The sequence below is a fragment of the Alligator sinensis genome, unplaced genomic scaffold (genome assembly GCF_000455745.1).
Source record: "Alligator sinensis unplaced genomic scaffold, ASM45574v1 scaffold309_1, whole genome shotgun sequence".
Taxonomy (NCBI): Eukaryota; Metazoa; Chordata; order Crocodylia; family Alligatoridae; genus Alligator; species Alligator sinensis.
Window position 1 is genome coordinate 2552062 of NW_005842080.1, and position 14556 is coordinate 2566617.

At 41.3% G+C, this 14556-nt stretch overlaps 1 protein-coding gene across 17 annotated transcripts in view; it reads left to right on the top strand.

Moving 5' to 3' along the window:
• LOC102368693 (supervillin) overlaps positions 1-13464 on the top strand; it is a 169780-nt gene extending 156316 nt beyond the window's left edge. For 6 of the 17 annotated variants that reach the window (XM_025204412.1, XM_025204411.1, XM_025204405.1 and 3 more), the window contains 5 exons: positions 3940-4072; positions 8591-8638; positions 9205-9282; positions 9809-9874; positions 12473-13454. In XM_025204412.1, the coding sequence (XP_025060197.1) occupies positions 3940-4072; positions 8591-8638; positions 9205-9282; positions 9809-9874; positions 12473-12538 (391 nt within the window). In that variant the 3' untranslated portion in view covers positions 12539-13454. Of the gene's footprint in view, positions 1-3939; positions 4073-8590; positions 8639-9204; positions 9283-9808; positions 9875-12472 lie in introns of those variants that run through there. The other 11 variants (XM_025204407.1, XM_025204417.1, XM_025204402.1 and 8 more) reach the window with 9 other exon arrangements.
• The last annotated feature ends 1092 nt before the right edge of the window (positions 13465-14556 follow it).

Consider the following 14556-nt stretch of genomic DNA (forward strand, 5'->3'; position numbering starts at 1 on the left):
GGGCGTTCCTGAGCAGGCACAGGCAGCCCCATGAGGGCTGTGAGTGGCTGCAGCTCAGGGCACCGGCCATGGGGCGGGCGAGGGGCTGCTTTTCCCGCACTCAGCACCAGCTTGTAACCTGCCCTCACTGCCAGCCTGGGCCCCGTTCCAGCTCTGGGCTCGCCCGTCAGGGGGAGCCCACCGGGCTTCCTGTGAGTCCTACTACCCCTGGTTTGTGTCATGTTTGACAGGTACCAAGGACAGATCAATATTCATTTTCTAAATTTTTTAAGGGCCCTGTGGGTCGGATAGAATGGCCTCGTGGGCCGGATCTGGCCCACAGGCTGTATTTTGCCCACCCCTGAAGTAAAGGTGGCACCAACGCATATCTGTGCCTTGTTCAGGGATGATCTAGGAGTAGCTATGCCTCTCTATACTACGAGTATTTCCCATGCTTCTTGGCTTTCTCAGTTGCTGCATGGGGTAGGGAAGGAATTTTTTCCCCTCCTATTGCTACTTTTATCAGGTGTTTTAGGTTTTTTGGTGGTGGTGGTGGTGGTTGTTTTTTCCTGCTTTCCTCAGACATATTGGGTGTTGGCTAAAACAAAGGTTGGGGATTTTGACAGGGGCGTGTCAATGTTCCTGCTGGGCCTAAAACTTAGAGGTTCCTGGCTAGAGAGTCTTGTTGAGGGTTTTTGCTTTCCTGTGTAGTGATCAGTGTGGTCTTCTTTCTTGGATCTTTTGAATGTATTTTAACAATCCTTGCAGCAGCAAAACACTGGCCACTGTCATCCCCCTGCTTTATCTGTGGCATGTGACGATGTTATTCCTTGTGGCTGTGTGATTTACGAAAAAGTTAGACAAGGATTTGTACTGCATGGTTTGGATAGGGCTGATCCTGCCTCAGGCAGGGGTTTGGACTGAATAATCTTCAGCACTTTCCAACCCCACTTTCCTGTGATTCTAATGTGTTCTCCGTGAAGGTTGGCTGATAAAAATCAAGAATCATTTTACAGGATGGACTATTAGCCAGACATCAGCAGGTCACTAATTTTGGTTGCACTACTTGACTGCTTACCCGATAGCAGATATCTGGAACTTGGTCAGACAAACCTTTCCAGCAATGGAATTATTTATAACCTTTTTATTTCCTTCATTTTGCAATTTAAAGGTAAGTTTGGGATGTATGGAATGGAGTAACATTCATCTGCCTTCCAAAACAAACATAAAAATCTTCTGATTTGGATTAGATGATGTTTAAATGACTGAGGTTGTTGTAGCATGGTCAGGGATCAGGAGCCCAATGAGATTTTTCCATTTTTTAATGGCAGGGCTGTCTGACTTCTAAGCTCCCAGAGACCACACCACCACAGCAAATGGGCTGCACCAGGCATGCTGCATGAATGTCCCTCTATACCCCCACTGCACCATGTGCCTGCATTGGGCACCCACTCACCACTCCACTGGGCGCCATCCCCCCCATGCAGGCTCAATCCCCCACTCTGGGTATAGCCTCCTGCTGTGGTACTGCCTCTTCCCCTTCATCAGGGGCAAGAAGCAGCAGCATAGTGATGGTGGGGAGCAGTAGTGGAATGGGAGCCTGGGAACCACAGATTGAGGGCTGCCAATTGGACAGGTCTTTGTTAATGGTATGGCCTTTACCTAAATGATTTAAAACAAAATTGGTGCAATAAAGCTTAGACAAATGTAGGGGAAAGCTAAGTGAGACTGCAGTGCTGTAGTTAGACAAGCACAACAAGTTTATATGTTTAATTCTCTCTAAAATATAGATACAAAATACAAATTTCCAAGGGCTACAATATTTATGTTAATGTTGTTTTGGGGACTTAGGACAAAAATCTGGGATCTTCCTGTTCCTTTTTTTGCTTTTCTCTACCCACCAGTGTCAATAAAGATCCTAGTATACAGTTTAACTACTAACAAAAGAAAACATGCAATGCTCTCCAGAGCCAGTTGAGACTCTTCATGTTTCACCCATAAATGGTCACTTGAGAGTATATGGGATAGCGTTTATATTTTAAACATAGCACCTGTCTCAGAGGTGATGAACTAAAGTTTCCCCCTTGTTACTAGTGTTTAAATACAATGGTAGTATGTACCATGCACCATAGAAAAATCTGGTAGGCACATAGATAGGCCTACAGTGCTGAGCAAAACTTTGGCATTTGCCCCCTGCAGTGTCCCATAGGAGTTGGGTGACTCTTGGACATAGATTCATAGATGTTAGGGTTGGAAGGGACCTCAATAGATCATCAGGTCTGACCCCCTGCATAGGCAGGGAAGAGTGCTGGGTCTAAATGACCCCAGCTGGGTCTAAATGACCCCAGCTAGATGCCTGTCTAACCTCCTCTTGAAGACCCCCAGGGTAGGGGAGAGCACCACCTCCCTTGGGAGCCCATTCCAGACCCTGGCCACTCTAACTGTGAGGAAGTTCTTCCTAATGTCTAGTCTAAATCTGCTCTCTGCTAGCTTATGGCCATTATTTCTTGTAACCCCTAGGGGCTCCTTGGTGAGTAGAGCGTCACCAATTCCCTTCTGTGCCCCCATGATGAACTTATAGGCAGCCTCAAGTTCGCCTTTCAACCTTCCTTTGCGGAAGCTGAAGAGGTCCAGGTGCCCCAGTCTCTCCTCATAGGGCTTGGCCTGCAAGCCCTTAACCATACGAGTGGCCCTTCTCTGGACCCTCTCCAGGTTATCCACATCCCTCTTGAAGTGTTGCGCCCAAAACTGCACGCAGTATTCCAACTGCAGTCTGACCAGCGCCCGATAGAGGGGAAGTATCACCTCCTTGGTTCTGTTCGTCATGCATCTGCTGATGCACGATAAAGTGCCATCAGCTTTTCTGATGGCTTTGTCACACTGCCGACTCATGTTCATCTTGGAGTCCACTAGGACTCCAAGATCTCTTTCCGCTTCCGTGCCACCAAGCAGGTCATTCCCTAGGCAGGTCATTCCCTAGGCAGTAGGTGTGCTGGATGTTTTTCCTCCCGTCTGCTTGAAGTTGTTCCCTGCCCTCCGGTGTGTCCACTTCTCCCCACAGTTTTGTGTCATCCGCAAACTTGGACAGAGTACACTTCACTCCCTCGTCCAAGTCGCTGATGAAGACATTGAAGAGTACCGGTCCAAGGACCGAGCCCTGCGGGACCCCACTGCCCACACCCTTCCAGGTCAATACCGACCCATGCACTACGACTCTCTGGGTACGACCCTCTAGCCAATTTGCCGCCCACCGGACTGTGTAGTCATCCAAGTCACAGCCTCTTAACTTGTTCACCAGTATGGGGTGGGATACCGTATCGAAGGCCTTCCTGAAGTCTAATTAAATGACGTCAACCCCTACTCCTGCATCCAGGTGTTTTGTAACCTGGTCATAAAAAGAGACTAGATTAGTCAGGCATGATCTACCTGCTACGAACCCGTGCTGGTTTCCCCTCAGCATAATTTTTCCTGCCGGACTCTTGCAAATGTGAGCCTTGATAATTTTTTCAAAGACTTTGCCAAGGATGGAGGTGAGACTGACTGGCCTATAGTTGCCTGGGTCCTCCTTCCTCCCCTTCTTGAAAATGGGGACCACATTGGCCCTTTTCCAGTCCTCCGGGACCTGGCCCGTGCGCCTTGAGAGTTCAAATATTCCCGCCAGTGTCTGTGCAATGACGTCAGTCAGTGCCTTCAGTACATACTTGCTGCCTTCTTGTATTTCAGAGAATAATATGAAATATCATTTTCAAGTGTGAAATACAAAATGCTGGGAATACCCTAACTTTCAATTTCAGGTTCAGCTATGTGCATCTGGAATCTCAAATGGTTGTACTCAGAGAAGTAAATTGACTTGGATGTTTTGGCTAAAACGTTTTGTAATTCTAAAGTTTATACCTTTCCTGGGTAATGTTGAAAAGTTCAATATTGAAAGCCATATTTGCTATATGTTTTCCTCCATAGGCTGGCACTGTTGAAGAAGAGCGGAGAAGAAGATTGGAAAAGCAGACTTAACAAAAAGCAGGAGTATGCAAAAGTGTCTGTCACTGAGCGTAGCGTGCAGCTGCAAGAAGTTGAACAGTTGTTAAAGAACAAGGTAAAGCTGCCTAAACTAGGCAAAAATGTTCTACTTGCAGCGCACCTGCCTTGAAAGTGCATCAGACCAGACAAGCATGCTTCACTCAGCTAATGGCCATTGCATGTAGTGTTACAGCCCTCTAACTCATCATTTGGGTTTGGTTTAAATGAGGTCCCTCTTACCATGAGAGCTGTTAAATGAGAACATCTTTGCTGCCTGAGTATATTCTTGCTAAATAGGAATCTACTTTTTAAGATTAAGGACATTATAAAAGTTAAAATACTTGGATTGTGCATGTTCACAAAAATAAAAACAGGTTTTAAGGTATTTGTTAAATGAATTGCTTGCTCGTTAGTGAGGAAGAACTTTCACAATTTTAAAGTTGCAAAAGGACTTCTGAACCTTTCAATCATTCTGTACAACACAGAATTTATAGCACTTACCAGGGTTAGTTGTTAACATGTAAATGCTAAAATATCCATGAGCAGACAAGGTTCCTTGGGTGAATTTGATATCTTTTATTAGACCAACCCAAATAGCTGGAGAATAGTTATTAAGCAAGCTTTCGGGTTCAAAAACCCTTCGTCAGGCTAAGGAAGTTTCAGCAGTTGGTGAAAGGGTGGAAGAGCACACACCAACTGCTGAAACTTCCTTAACCTGACGAAGGGTTTTTGAACCTGAAAACTTGCTTAATAACTATTCTCCAGCTATTTGGGTTGGTCTAATAAAAGATATCAAATTCACCCAAGGAACCTTGTCTACCAATGTCCTTAGACCAACACAGCTACAACCTTACAACCTACACCCCTGCAAAATATCCATGAATCACTTGTATTTTTGAGTAGGTTTGTGGATAGCTGGAGCCATCTGTGACTTCTAGGTTGGCTTTCTGTTTCGTTTATCTGAGGTGGTAGGTAAATGGAGAGAGACAGCTGTCAAAGACCTGGAAGTTCATGTTCCTAACCACTGCGCTGTAAACTAACCAGCTGTAACTTGATCATTCAGTGAAACTACCCTTATGGAGTTTAATACGTTTCAAGAATTTTTGTTGAAATCCAGACCGAGGTAATATAACAGTGGGCACATGCATCATGTTCATTAACGTGCTTTTGCTACTGTTCATTAATTTGTATTTACTTAATATGAGGTACTACATAAAGGTGCATTAGGATGCTTTAATGCACAGTAGCAAAAGTGAATGCCTTTTAGTGATGCTTATCATGCAGTAGACTAATTCTTCTGTGCACTAGCATATTAGCACTGTTTTTACGTGACTTTTTAATGCACAGTAGAATAGGCTACTATTCTAGTTCCACCCACAGTGAATCAAAGATCAGTTTTAGATCAGGAAAACTTTTCTTCCTGTACCATCTGTTTCTTGTACATGGCACTGCAGGAAACTTTGTTCAGGGTTGGGAATGACTTCTGAGCTACAACTAAAAAAAGGTGGTATTGCCACAAAGGACGTGAAAAAGGTGAAGCTTGCAATATATTCTTTTCCAGGTTGGACAATCTCTTAATCTGATTATTAAATTAATTTACTTTTATTGAATAGTTACTGCCAGGAACCATCAATAATAGGATTTGGCTATGTGTCTAGTGTAAGTTTACCACAGCCAGTAACAGTGACCTCCAGTATATGCTGCATGTGTGCCAGGCAGGCTATCACCTAAGCCAGTAGCTGCCTGTACCTGGTCCAGATTGTCACTGGTGAGTGATATGTGCAGCCCTAACCATGGACTAATTAGCTAATCTACATGAAAAGGGCTTCCCTGCTTCCAGTCTAGGAGGCAGCCTCCCCAGAGCAGTGCAGTATGTTTGAATGTGCCAACTATGATAAATTTGCTGTATAGAAGTAGACTCTGCATATCCTGTTTCCATTACCCTACAATGAGCAATCTGTCTTTACTGACACTGCTGACTGATGTTCAGTTAAAGGTGTGATGGGATCTGATCTGTGATCGCAACAATCAATCCTCCCCTCCTGCTATGCCGTTTGTGATTGGGGATCAGATCGCAATCAAGCTATTTTGCTGTTGCAGAGGGAGCCTGGGATTGTGATCCTGGGCTCCCCTTACACCAGCTAGTGGTGGTCTCACAGCTTGGAGTGCCCATCAGCTGACGGGTTCTCCCAGCTGTGGAAGTGCTCAGGAGACAAGGGCTCCAAGTGCTCCCTCACCTTCAAGGCTCTGGTGCTGGCCACACTTTCAATTTATGGCACCTAGGAACCAGTTATCATATTGTTTCCTTTTTATGGCACCATTAATTGAATGAACATGTGTGATATTGGTATCTCGGGTTACTAGTCCAAGTTACTACTTAAGACGTGATTGACTGGTTAATTCCATCATAAGTGTAATGTCTGCCAGAGGCTACAGAGTAATTTTATACTTGAATGAAGAAACATATGGTTTAAAAGCAAATGTGTTTTTGAAAAGTCTCTTAATAGGAAAGGTAGATTAAGATGAGTCCTTGTGTGGTGGTTGTCCTGTGGATTGTTTCTAATCATAATTAATACCCTGGGGTGGTTATAATAATTTAAGTCGGGTAAGCAAAGCTGTAGGACCACAGTCAAATGGATTAGTTTCTAAAACAACCTGCTTTTAAGATACAATTAACTAACATTCCTCAAATAGAACACAGCTTTAAAAAATGGCTTGTAAACTTTTTGAATGTTAACTTCTGCCTATTTTGAGCCTAGAGCCTAAATCGAAAAGTTAGCACTTAAGCTACAAGGTAGCTGAGTATCATATCACAACTGGAAAAATCTGACTTTGGGAATAGTTTTCCATGTTTTGTGGCATGTGATAATACCCAGAACTATGATGACATCAGTGATGCCGTTTCAAAAAACAATTAGGTTCCAGTGAAGCTTTATATTTAGTTTCTAATGCTATCTGGTATTCTAAACTCTGCTGGTACTATAGTTTAAGATTATCTTCCATATATTCTTGGTGGGCCTTAAGAATGATAATTGTCAATGAAACATGTTGATGGAGTGAGTTATTGCTGTGTTTCAGGAAGACTGTGCAACAGCATTCAGCTCCACAAAGTATCTGTGAATTGGGTAATACTTGGAGATTACATACGTTTAGAAAATGCTTGGTGCTGCTTGTTGTTGCAAAAGAGCACAGGAGCTGTTTTGAATATTGAACGTTTTGGGAGCTTTTTTAGAAAAAATATACAAAACAAAAAAAAAGTTCACTTACTGGAATTGTCCTAACCACAGGCAATTGGTAATGTACTTCTGTTCAAAATGTAAAACATGCATGTTCAAAATTAAAACATGCAGTTTACAAATGCCACTTGTTTCTCCAGCTGTAGTACATCACTTTTCAGATTTGATATGGTTAGGCATGGTTTTAAAAAGCCCGTAGCAAAGCCTAACTTAGGTTGATTGAAGCAAGGGTGTGTAAAATGTAAACTGAAATTATCAAATGTGTTTAAAAAAAAAAATAATCCAAGTTCATTGAGGGTTGAAAGACTGAGTTTCTTCATATTTGTGCTTTAGTTAACATACCTGTTCAGTCTTGGTCAAAATGCTTAAAACACTGTAAGCAGTTGTCTACAAACAAGATCTTTCCAGCAGTATGGAAATTAAGAGTTTCCCTATAAGTGTTAAATTCACGTATATGTAGTCTAACACATTTTGAGTAACATACAGTTCAAGGAAAACTTACGTTGGTGTCTCCAGATGGAACAGACAAAGGAGGGATAAAATAGAGGAGACTATCAAGATTTGTTAGGAAAAAATTTTTTTTTAAATGTTTGTTTATCTTATGTTGGAGGCTGTTGTGAGGAGTTTTAGGTTTTTGGAGGTATGGCACAGCATGTGCATGCAGGTTATAGAATAGCCAATACATTAGTGAAAATGTTGCCCAGCTCCTAGCCCAATAACTAGATGAAATCTCAAATGTACCAAATCCTACTTCTGTGGGGAGGTCACATATTGGATTTAGTATGTTGTTTTTATTTCTCAAGCTTGGCAGTAGCTTACCTGTTTCCAGTTTTGTTTCCCAGAAATTCAGTCCTTCATAGCATCAAAAGAATAGCATTCTACTGAAATGAATTCCTATTTTATAGTCTTTTTATGTCTAAATCTATTTAGATTTCTGCAGTAGTGTGATTTTCAGCTATGCTCTAGTAGCAGTCAGTCAAGTTCAGAATACATTTAATTCCTATGGCAAGATCCTGCAAACTCCTGATGTAAATCAGTAACACACATGCTTTTAGCAAATATCAGGATTGTGAATTGTTGTCATTCAGAATTACCATGAAGATGATGCACACAACCCTGAAGGGGTAAGCCCTTTAGAAACAAAGAAAAAAAAGTGCGACCTCGAGACAAGATTAGTCTGGGTTACTGTAATAGCTTTATCTCTTTCATACGTGGCATCCACAGTGCGTGCATGTGCGTAGTTTTAATCAGACCTGGAGCATGAATGGGATGGAATGGATTGCAAGTTGAGCTATTCTCTAACAAACTGCACCTTTCTAGCATTCCATGCAATGTTTCCTATTTGTTTTAACCTGTAGGAAGAAGGAAGAATTACAGACGATAATGCCATGTCTAATCAGCTTTGGGTAAGCCTAACTGATGAAGGGGTTATTCTAGGCTTTGGCTAGAGTAGTAAATTCACTTTTGCTGAGTGCTGTGTGTTAGCATTTCCCTCCAGACATCTTTCCAGTTAATATTCAAGTTTTAGAAAACATCGTTTCATTTTATCCAGAAGATGGATGGCTCTTATTCCAGTGAAGGGCTGATTACCCTTGCAGTGGAAACATTCATGTTGTGGTTGATATGCTTCAGTAATTTAATGGATCATGAAAGCAGAGATTAAAAACATCTGAGTATGAAGAGTGTTTCTCCTGTGTGTGCTGCTTAGTTTTGCATTAAATTGCTGTGATATTGTCTTTAACTCCATTTAATTAGTGTATGAAGTAGCTTTGATTTAAACCATGCTGTGTTGTGTGTGAACGTTTTCCAGTACTGGCTTTTCAATAGGGAGAACATTTCTAAAAGGTTAGGCTTGAAGCTGCAATATGAAATGGTTTCTTAAATACATGTTGTATTTTTTTTTTCTCCTCCATCTTTTGACCAATCATTCCCTCCCTCTAATTCTTGTGGTTTGCTTCTACCCCTGCTTTAGGAACCCGTCTATGCTTCTACTTATTCTCCTGCTACACCTGCTGCCCATAAATTTCATCCTTTTGTACCTATTAACCAGGTGAGCAAAAGTCTGCACACTTGAAATGTGCATCTTAGATTCCTGATTACTTTGATAGGGAATCAGTTATTCTCCTGACTGACTATTCTCCCTAGTAAGTACTTGTCCAAAAAAATGAAGCATCATAGCTCTGTTGTGTATATTCCTCTCTCACTTTACAAAAATTGAATAGACTTCCATTACAGGTGGTTGTGATTTAAACACATTCAAGTGCACTGGGATGTACATTGTGTTCTCTACTGCGCTGTAAACTATTAGAAACTTGCTGTGAGAGGGTTGTTAAAGGAGGATGTCCAACTGCTTCATATTTGGAAATATCCTGCCCTCTCTGCATTAAGTTTCTGCCAAAAATATATATGAATTTAAGTTCAATTTGTGTAATAAATTGAACAGTCTGCTCTGGTACCTCCAGAGTACTTTTTTCTAGTTCTTATACTAAAATATTTTTTTAAAGATTGGCACATCCTGCTTCTGTTCTATTCTTTGCATCTCCTGTCTTCCTGACTTTTGTTTCTCTTCCTTTAAGGTCAGTAGTACTAGTTTGACAGAATCAAGCCCCTTGATCTTTGAGCGTCATCCTTGGAGATGGAAGGTGAAATACCATATAAACATCCTGTTTGTTTAATTTGAGAGGCATATGACAGAAGTAATTTGATCTTTTGCTTGGGAACAAAATTAAGTACCTAGAAATTTTAGGAGAGCTTCATATGAAGCTTCAGTAGAAGTCTATATGTTATAGCTCTGGTGTTCCTGTTTAAATAAGTTTTGAAGAACTGATTTATAAGCAACTAATAGATAATAAGGTCTCATAAAGTAATTTGCTTCCTTCAGTTTACCAGCTCAGATTAGTACAGTGAGCAAAAGCAAAATTCCAGCCTTCCTCCAGAGCAAATGATATCTACAGTTTTACATGATCAGATTGTGGGGATACAAAGACTGAAGAAATGAAAGGAGGCTAAAAGAAATTTGAAAGTGAGCGAGTAAGGAAGAACATTTCATTTAAAAGTTTGAATGAAACTGATATGTGCAACTCTGATCTTGCTTGATACTATCTCCCCATCTTCTCCCTCTCAACTAAAATCTATGGTTGTAGTGTTACAGGAAAATATCAGCAAGTAAATCTCTCAGCATCTTAGGGCATTTTTACATGTGCTCTGGGACATGGTGCCAGGTACTTTAATAAGCAAGCCACACTAATTAAAAGAGCCCACGCATCAAATGTATCAGTGTCCCCACACTGAAAAAATGGCAGCGGGGCACTTTGAACTAAAGCTCATCAAACGTGTTTTATTTCAAGGAGCCCCGCTGCCATTTTTTCAGCGTGGGGATGCTGATCCATGTGACACAGAAGGCTACCCAAGCATGGCAGTTTCCATGCTCCAGCAGGCTTGATTAATCGAGTCTTCTCCGACGCACTGGATTTCCAGCGCATTGGAGCAGGCTCCCTGCAATTCTGCCCATAGAGACTAAATGCATATGTTGTTATTGATAACAATAATATAACTCGCTTGAAGGCATGAAGCTTTCTACCAACAGATATGCTAACTCAAGTAATCAAAGCGCATGTATTTAACAAAGAGGAAAACCCCAAAATTGTCCTAAAATGCTGTAACCATAGATTTCAACTGGGAGTATGGGGAATTGTGAATTTGGAGACAACTTTGAATTTCAGATGATCCATCCCCCCCCCCAATAATTAGATTCTGTACATGGAAACTTGTAAATTTGTTGTTGTTTTCAGTGTATTTAATCTAATTCCTGGAAGGTTGTCTTTAAATTCACCCCCTTCCCCTTCTCCCCCTACTGCCGCAATGGGGAAAGCCATAGCAGGGGCAGGTTGCTTGGCCTCCTTGTCCTCCCACCTGGTCCTTCTGTACTTCCTGGTACCTACCCTGTGCTATCCCATCTCTCCCTGGCCCAGCCTCTTGCGCTATGCAGCAAGTTCAATTCTGGTTCTGGCTCCAGCCTGGGATACAGAGCACATATGGCTCCAGCCCAGTCAGGCAGTTGCAGCAGTGGCAACTCCAGCCCAGGCTTGGGGCCAGAGTTGGAGCTATAGCAGCCTCCATGCCACTGTGCAGTCTCCCCTGTGCTTTCCCCCAGGGCCATGCATTATGTGGTCTTCCCCACACTCCCTCCTGCGCCTACCCTGGTGGCACCACACAATCTCCGCTGTGCTTTTCTCCCTGCACCAAGTGGTTTTCTCCAGGTGTTTGGGGCCAGAGCTAGAGCAGCTCCCTGCCCCAGACCATACTGAAATCCAAAATGAGGTTGCTTTTTCCCCATGTTGAATTGGAGAGGAGGGGACTTTGCCTGGGATTTGAGTAAACACAGTAGTATAAAGCAGGATCAGAGTTGCACAGATCAGCACAAACTTTTGAATGCAGTGTTCTTTCTTTCTTTCAAATTCTCTTTAACCTTCTTTCAGTGCTCTCAGCATCTGATGAGTGGCCTGGTGCTTACGAGAGCTTATGCTGTTCTGAATGAGTTACTCCAAGGTCTCACCCTGCCCTGCCTTCTGCCTGCATTCAGACTAATGCAGATGCTTACTTCTGTCAGCAAATGAGAAACTATTTTACATTTCTAGAGCTTGGAAATACATTTTTCTTTGACCAGGTTAATCTGTTTATAGCAATTGGTGTGAAGTTTTCCTTTTATGAATGTTACTCTTGACTTCTAATTTGGGGCCTGGTAGCTTTTGGACTATGCTTTCAGACTAAATTCAGAGTTTATGAAGCAGAGGCAACGGATATGTTACCAAGTTACCATGTAACTTTAGCTAACCTGTCCTTGTTCCAACACTGAACTGCTAATATCAGATTTTCAAGTCACAGACAGACTTTTTGTGACAAGACTATTCCCCATGCTGTTTGCACAAAACACTACCTGAATAACTTAAGAAAGCAAACATTGTAGCTTGTATTAGCTTCTAGTCAACAGGAAAAAGGAATGTGTTTGGGAATTTTCTGTTCTGCTCCATTTATTATAAAAATCTGCAGGAGAAACTCGAATTCATAAGTTACATCTATTAAAATTCTCTGGTGCAGTGTGTTTGGAAACTGTGACCCTGCTAGTTTCTGTATTACAAGCTACACAACTCCTTCTTCACTTCTTTGCAAGCTTTATAGTATAGTTGTAAAGGAAGTTGGCTTCCTTTTATGTTCTGCTTCATTTTTCTCTCTCCTTTCAGCTAGGGACAGCCTTAAGCATCACTGCATATATTTATCTACTGAATCTTTCATCTCTTGCATGGTGACGCATCATCTTGGGCTGTGATTTTTTTGTAAGCTGAAGAGGCATTTCTTGGAATGGAAACCTACAAGGAACACTTGATATTGTTCAGAGTGGTATATTTACTTGGTTGTAGGCCATTCTTCCCTGTCAATTCATAAAGTATAGTAACACAAAGCCCAAAGAAAAAATGTGTAAAAGGAGACTATCATCTGATCTGATCACTTGTATAATGCAAGCCAGCCACTCTCTAATAATTCTTGGATCAAACCTATAATGTCTCTTGTGAGTTGCAGCATATTGTTTAGAGAGAGATCCAGCTTAATTCACGCCCTTTGAGTGAAGGAGTGCGCACTGCAATTCTAAGTATGCTGTTCCAATGTTTAATTACCCTCACTATTAAAATTGATCCCTAACTTGTCCACCTTCAGCTTACAGCCTTTGGATCTCTTTGCATCTTTCTCTGCTACATTAAAGAGATGCAGGCTGTCAGACATGCCTCTCCCAGGGGTACTTGTAGACTGCAACTGGTTGCCTCATAACTCTCTTCAGTAAAGCATGGAGCTACTTCAGTTTTCCTTTCATACAAGGTTTTCCAGAATTGTAATAATTTTAATAGTTGTTTCCAGTTTGTCAACTTTCTTTTAGAAGTGTGGACACCACAACTAGACATGGTCTTGTAGTCACTATCTTGCTAATGAGACCTGTTACAGATACTTTTGTATGCAGAAGTAATAATTCTGTTTGTACATATAATAATTAGTCAGATCAAGTCTGTTACCTACAACATTGTACTGTGTTAATTGAAATCTGAATCTTTTTCAGGGCAATTCCTTCCTTCATCCTGATTTTTATAGATGTATAACCTTGTATTCAGCTCTTTTAAAGTGTATGGTCCTCAACTGGTGTTGCCCACCTTATCAAATGTTTCAGAAAGATACAAAATTATAACAAATTATACATTTTTCATCCATAGAATCTAATTATTGGGGGTTATCTTATAATCAGGGTCATCTTCAACTCAAATAAGCACAGTAATTTTTCCTGATTTACTTATTGAACACTTCCTTATGGTTCTTTTTACTTTACTGGCATAGATTTTTCTCATTGATACCTTTTCAGCTCTTCTTGTCAGCTTTCCTATCTATGACTTTCTTCCTATTTTGATGACCTTTACAATTTTTCCATCTGCATTATCTGTATTAATTGTTCTCATCTCCCCTGTTAACCAGCACATGTCTTTAACCAAAGAAGATGGAGTTTAGTCAGCATTTTTAAACACCTCCTGCTCATCATTCATATTTTTATGTCTAAATATTTTCTTCTATTCATTTTAGGAAATTGGCTTTTTTTGCAGCACAAAGTATATGCCATATTTACTTGAATAGAAGATGACCCTCAATAATTAGACTGAAATATATCTATATGGAAAATATATTATATATGGAAAATGTAGACATTTGTTATAACTTTCCAGGTATAGAATCTAATTAATGGAGGTTTGCCTTGAACTTATTCCCCTCCCACTACTACATCAGGGAAAATAAATCTGGGGGGATCAAGTAGCCTCATTCCCCTTTGCTGTCTGTCCCCTGCTGTTGCTTCCTTCTGCAGTTGTCGTCCCCCCCCCTGCCCCCTTCACTGTCAGACCTGGCTCTCGCTAAGTGCATGGAAGTGAGGGGTAAATTTGAAAGCACTGACCTTGGAAGAAACACTTTTTACCAATTAGGCAAATTACCACAGGTACCCATAGACTTAAATCATCCAGAATTGATGCATTGCACCTTTTTTTAAATTACTGCAAGTTTTAGCACAGGTATTCCATAAATTACACTTTTAACCAGCACTTTTATACCTACTTATATGTAGCACAAACTATACATATTTAGTCCAAAGGAAAAAGGCTCATCATATGATGTATACTTGGGCTGGGCCCTAGGAGAATCAACAGCCTTTTAAGCCACGGTGACCCCACAGCTCAGCACTACTTGGTGTGTACTCCATATTACATCCTGTCCCATCACCCCCCCCCCCCCCCCCCAC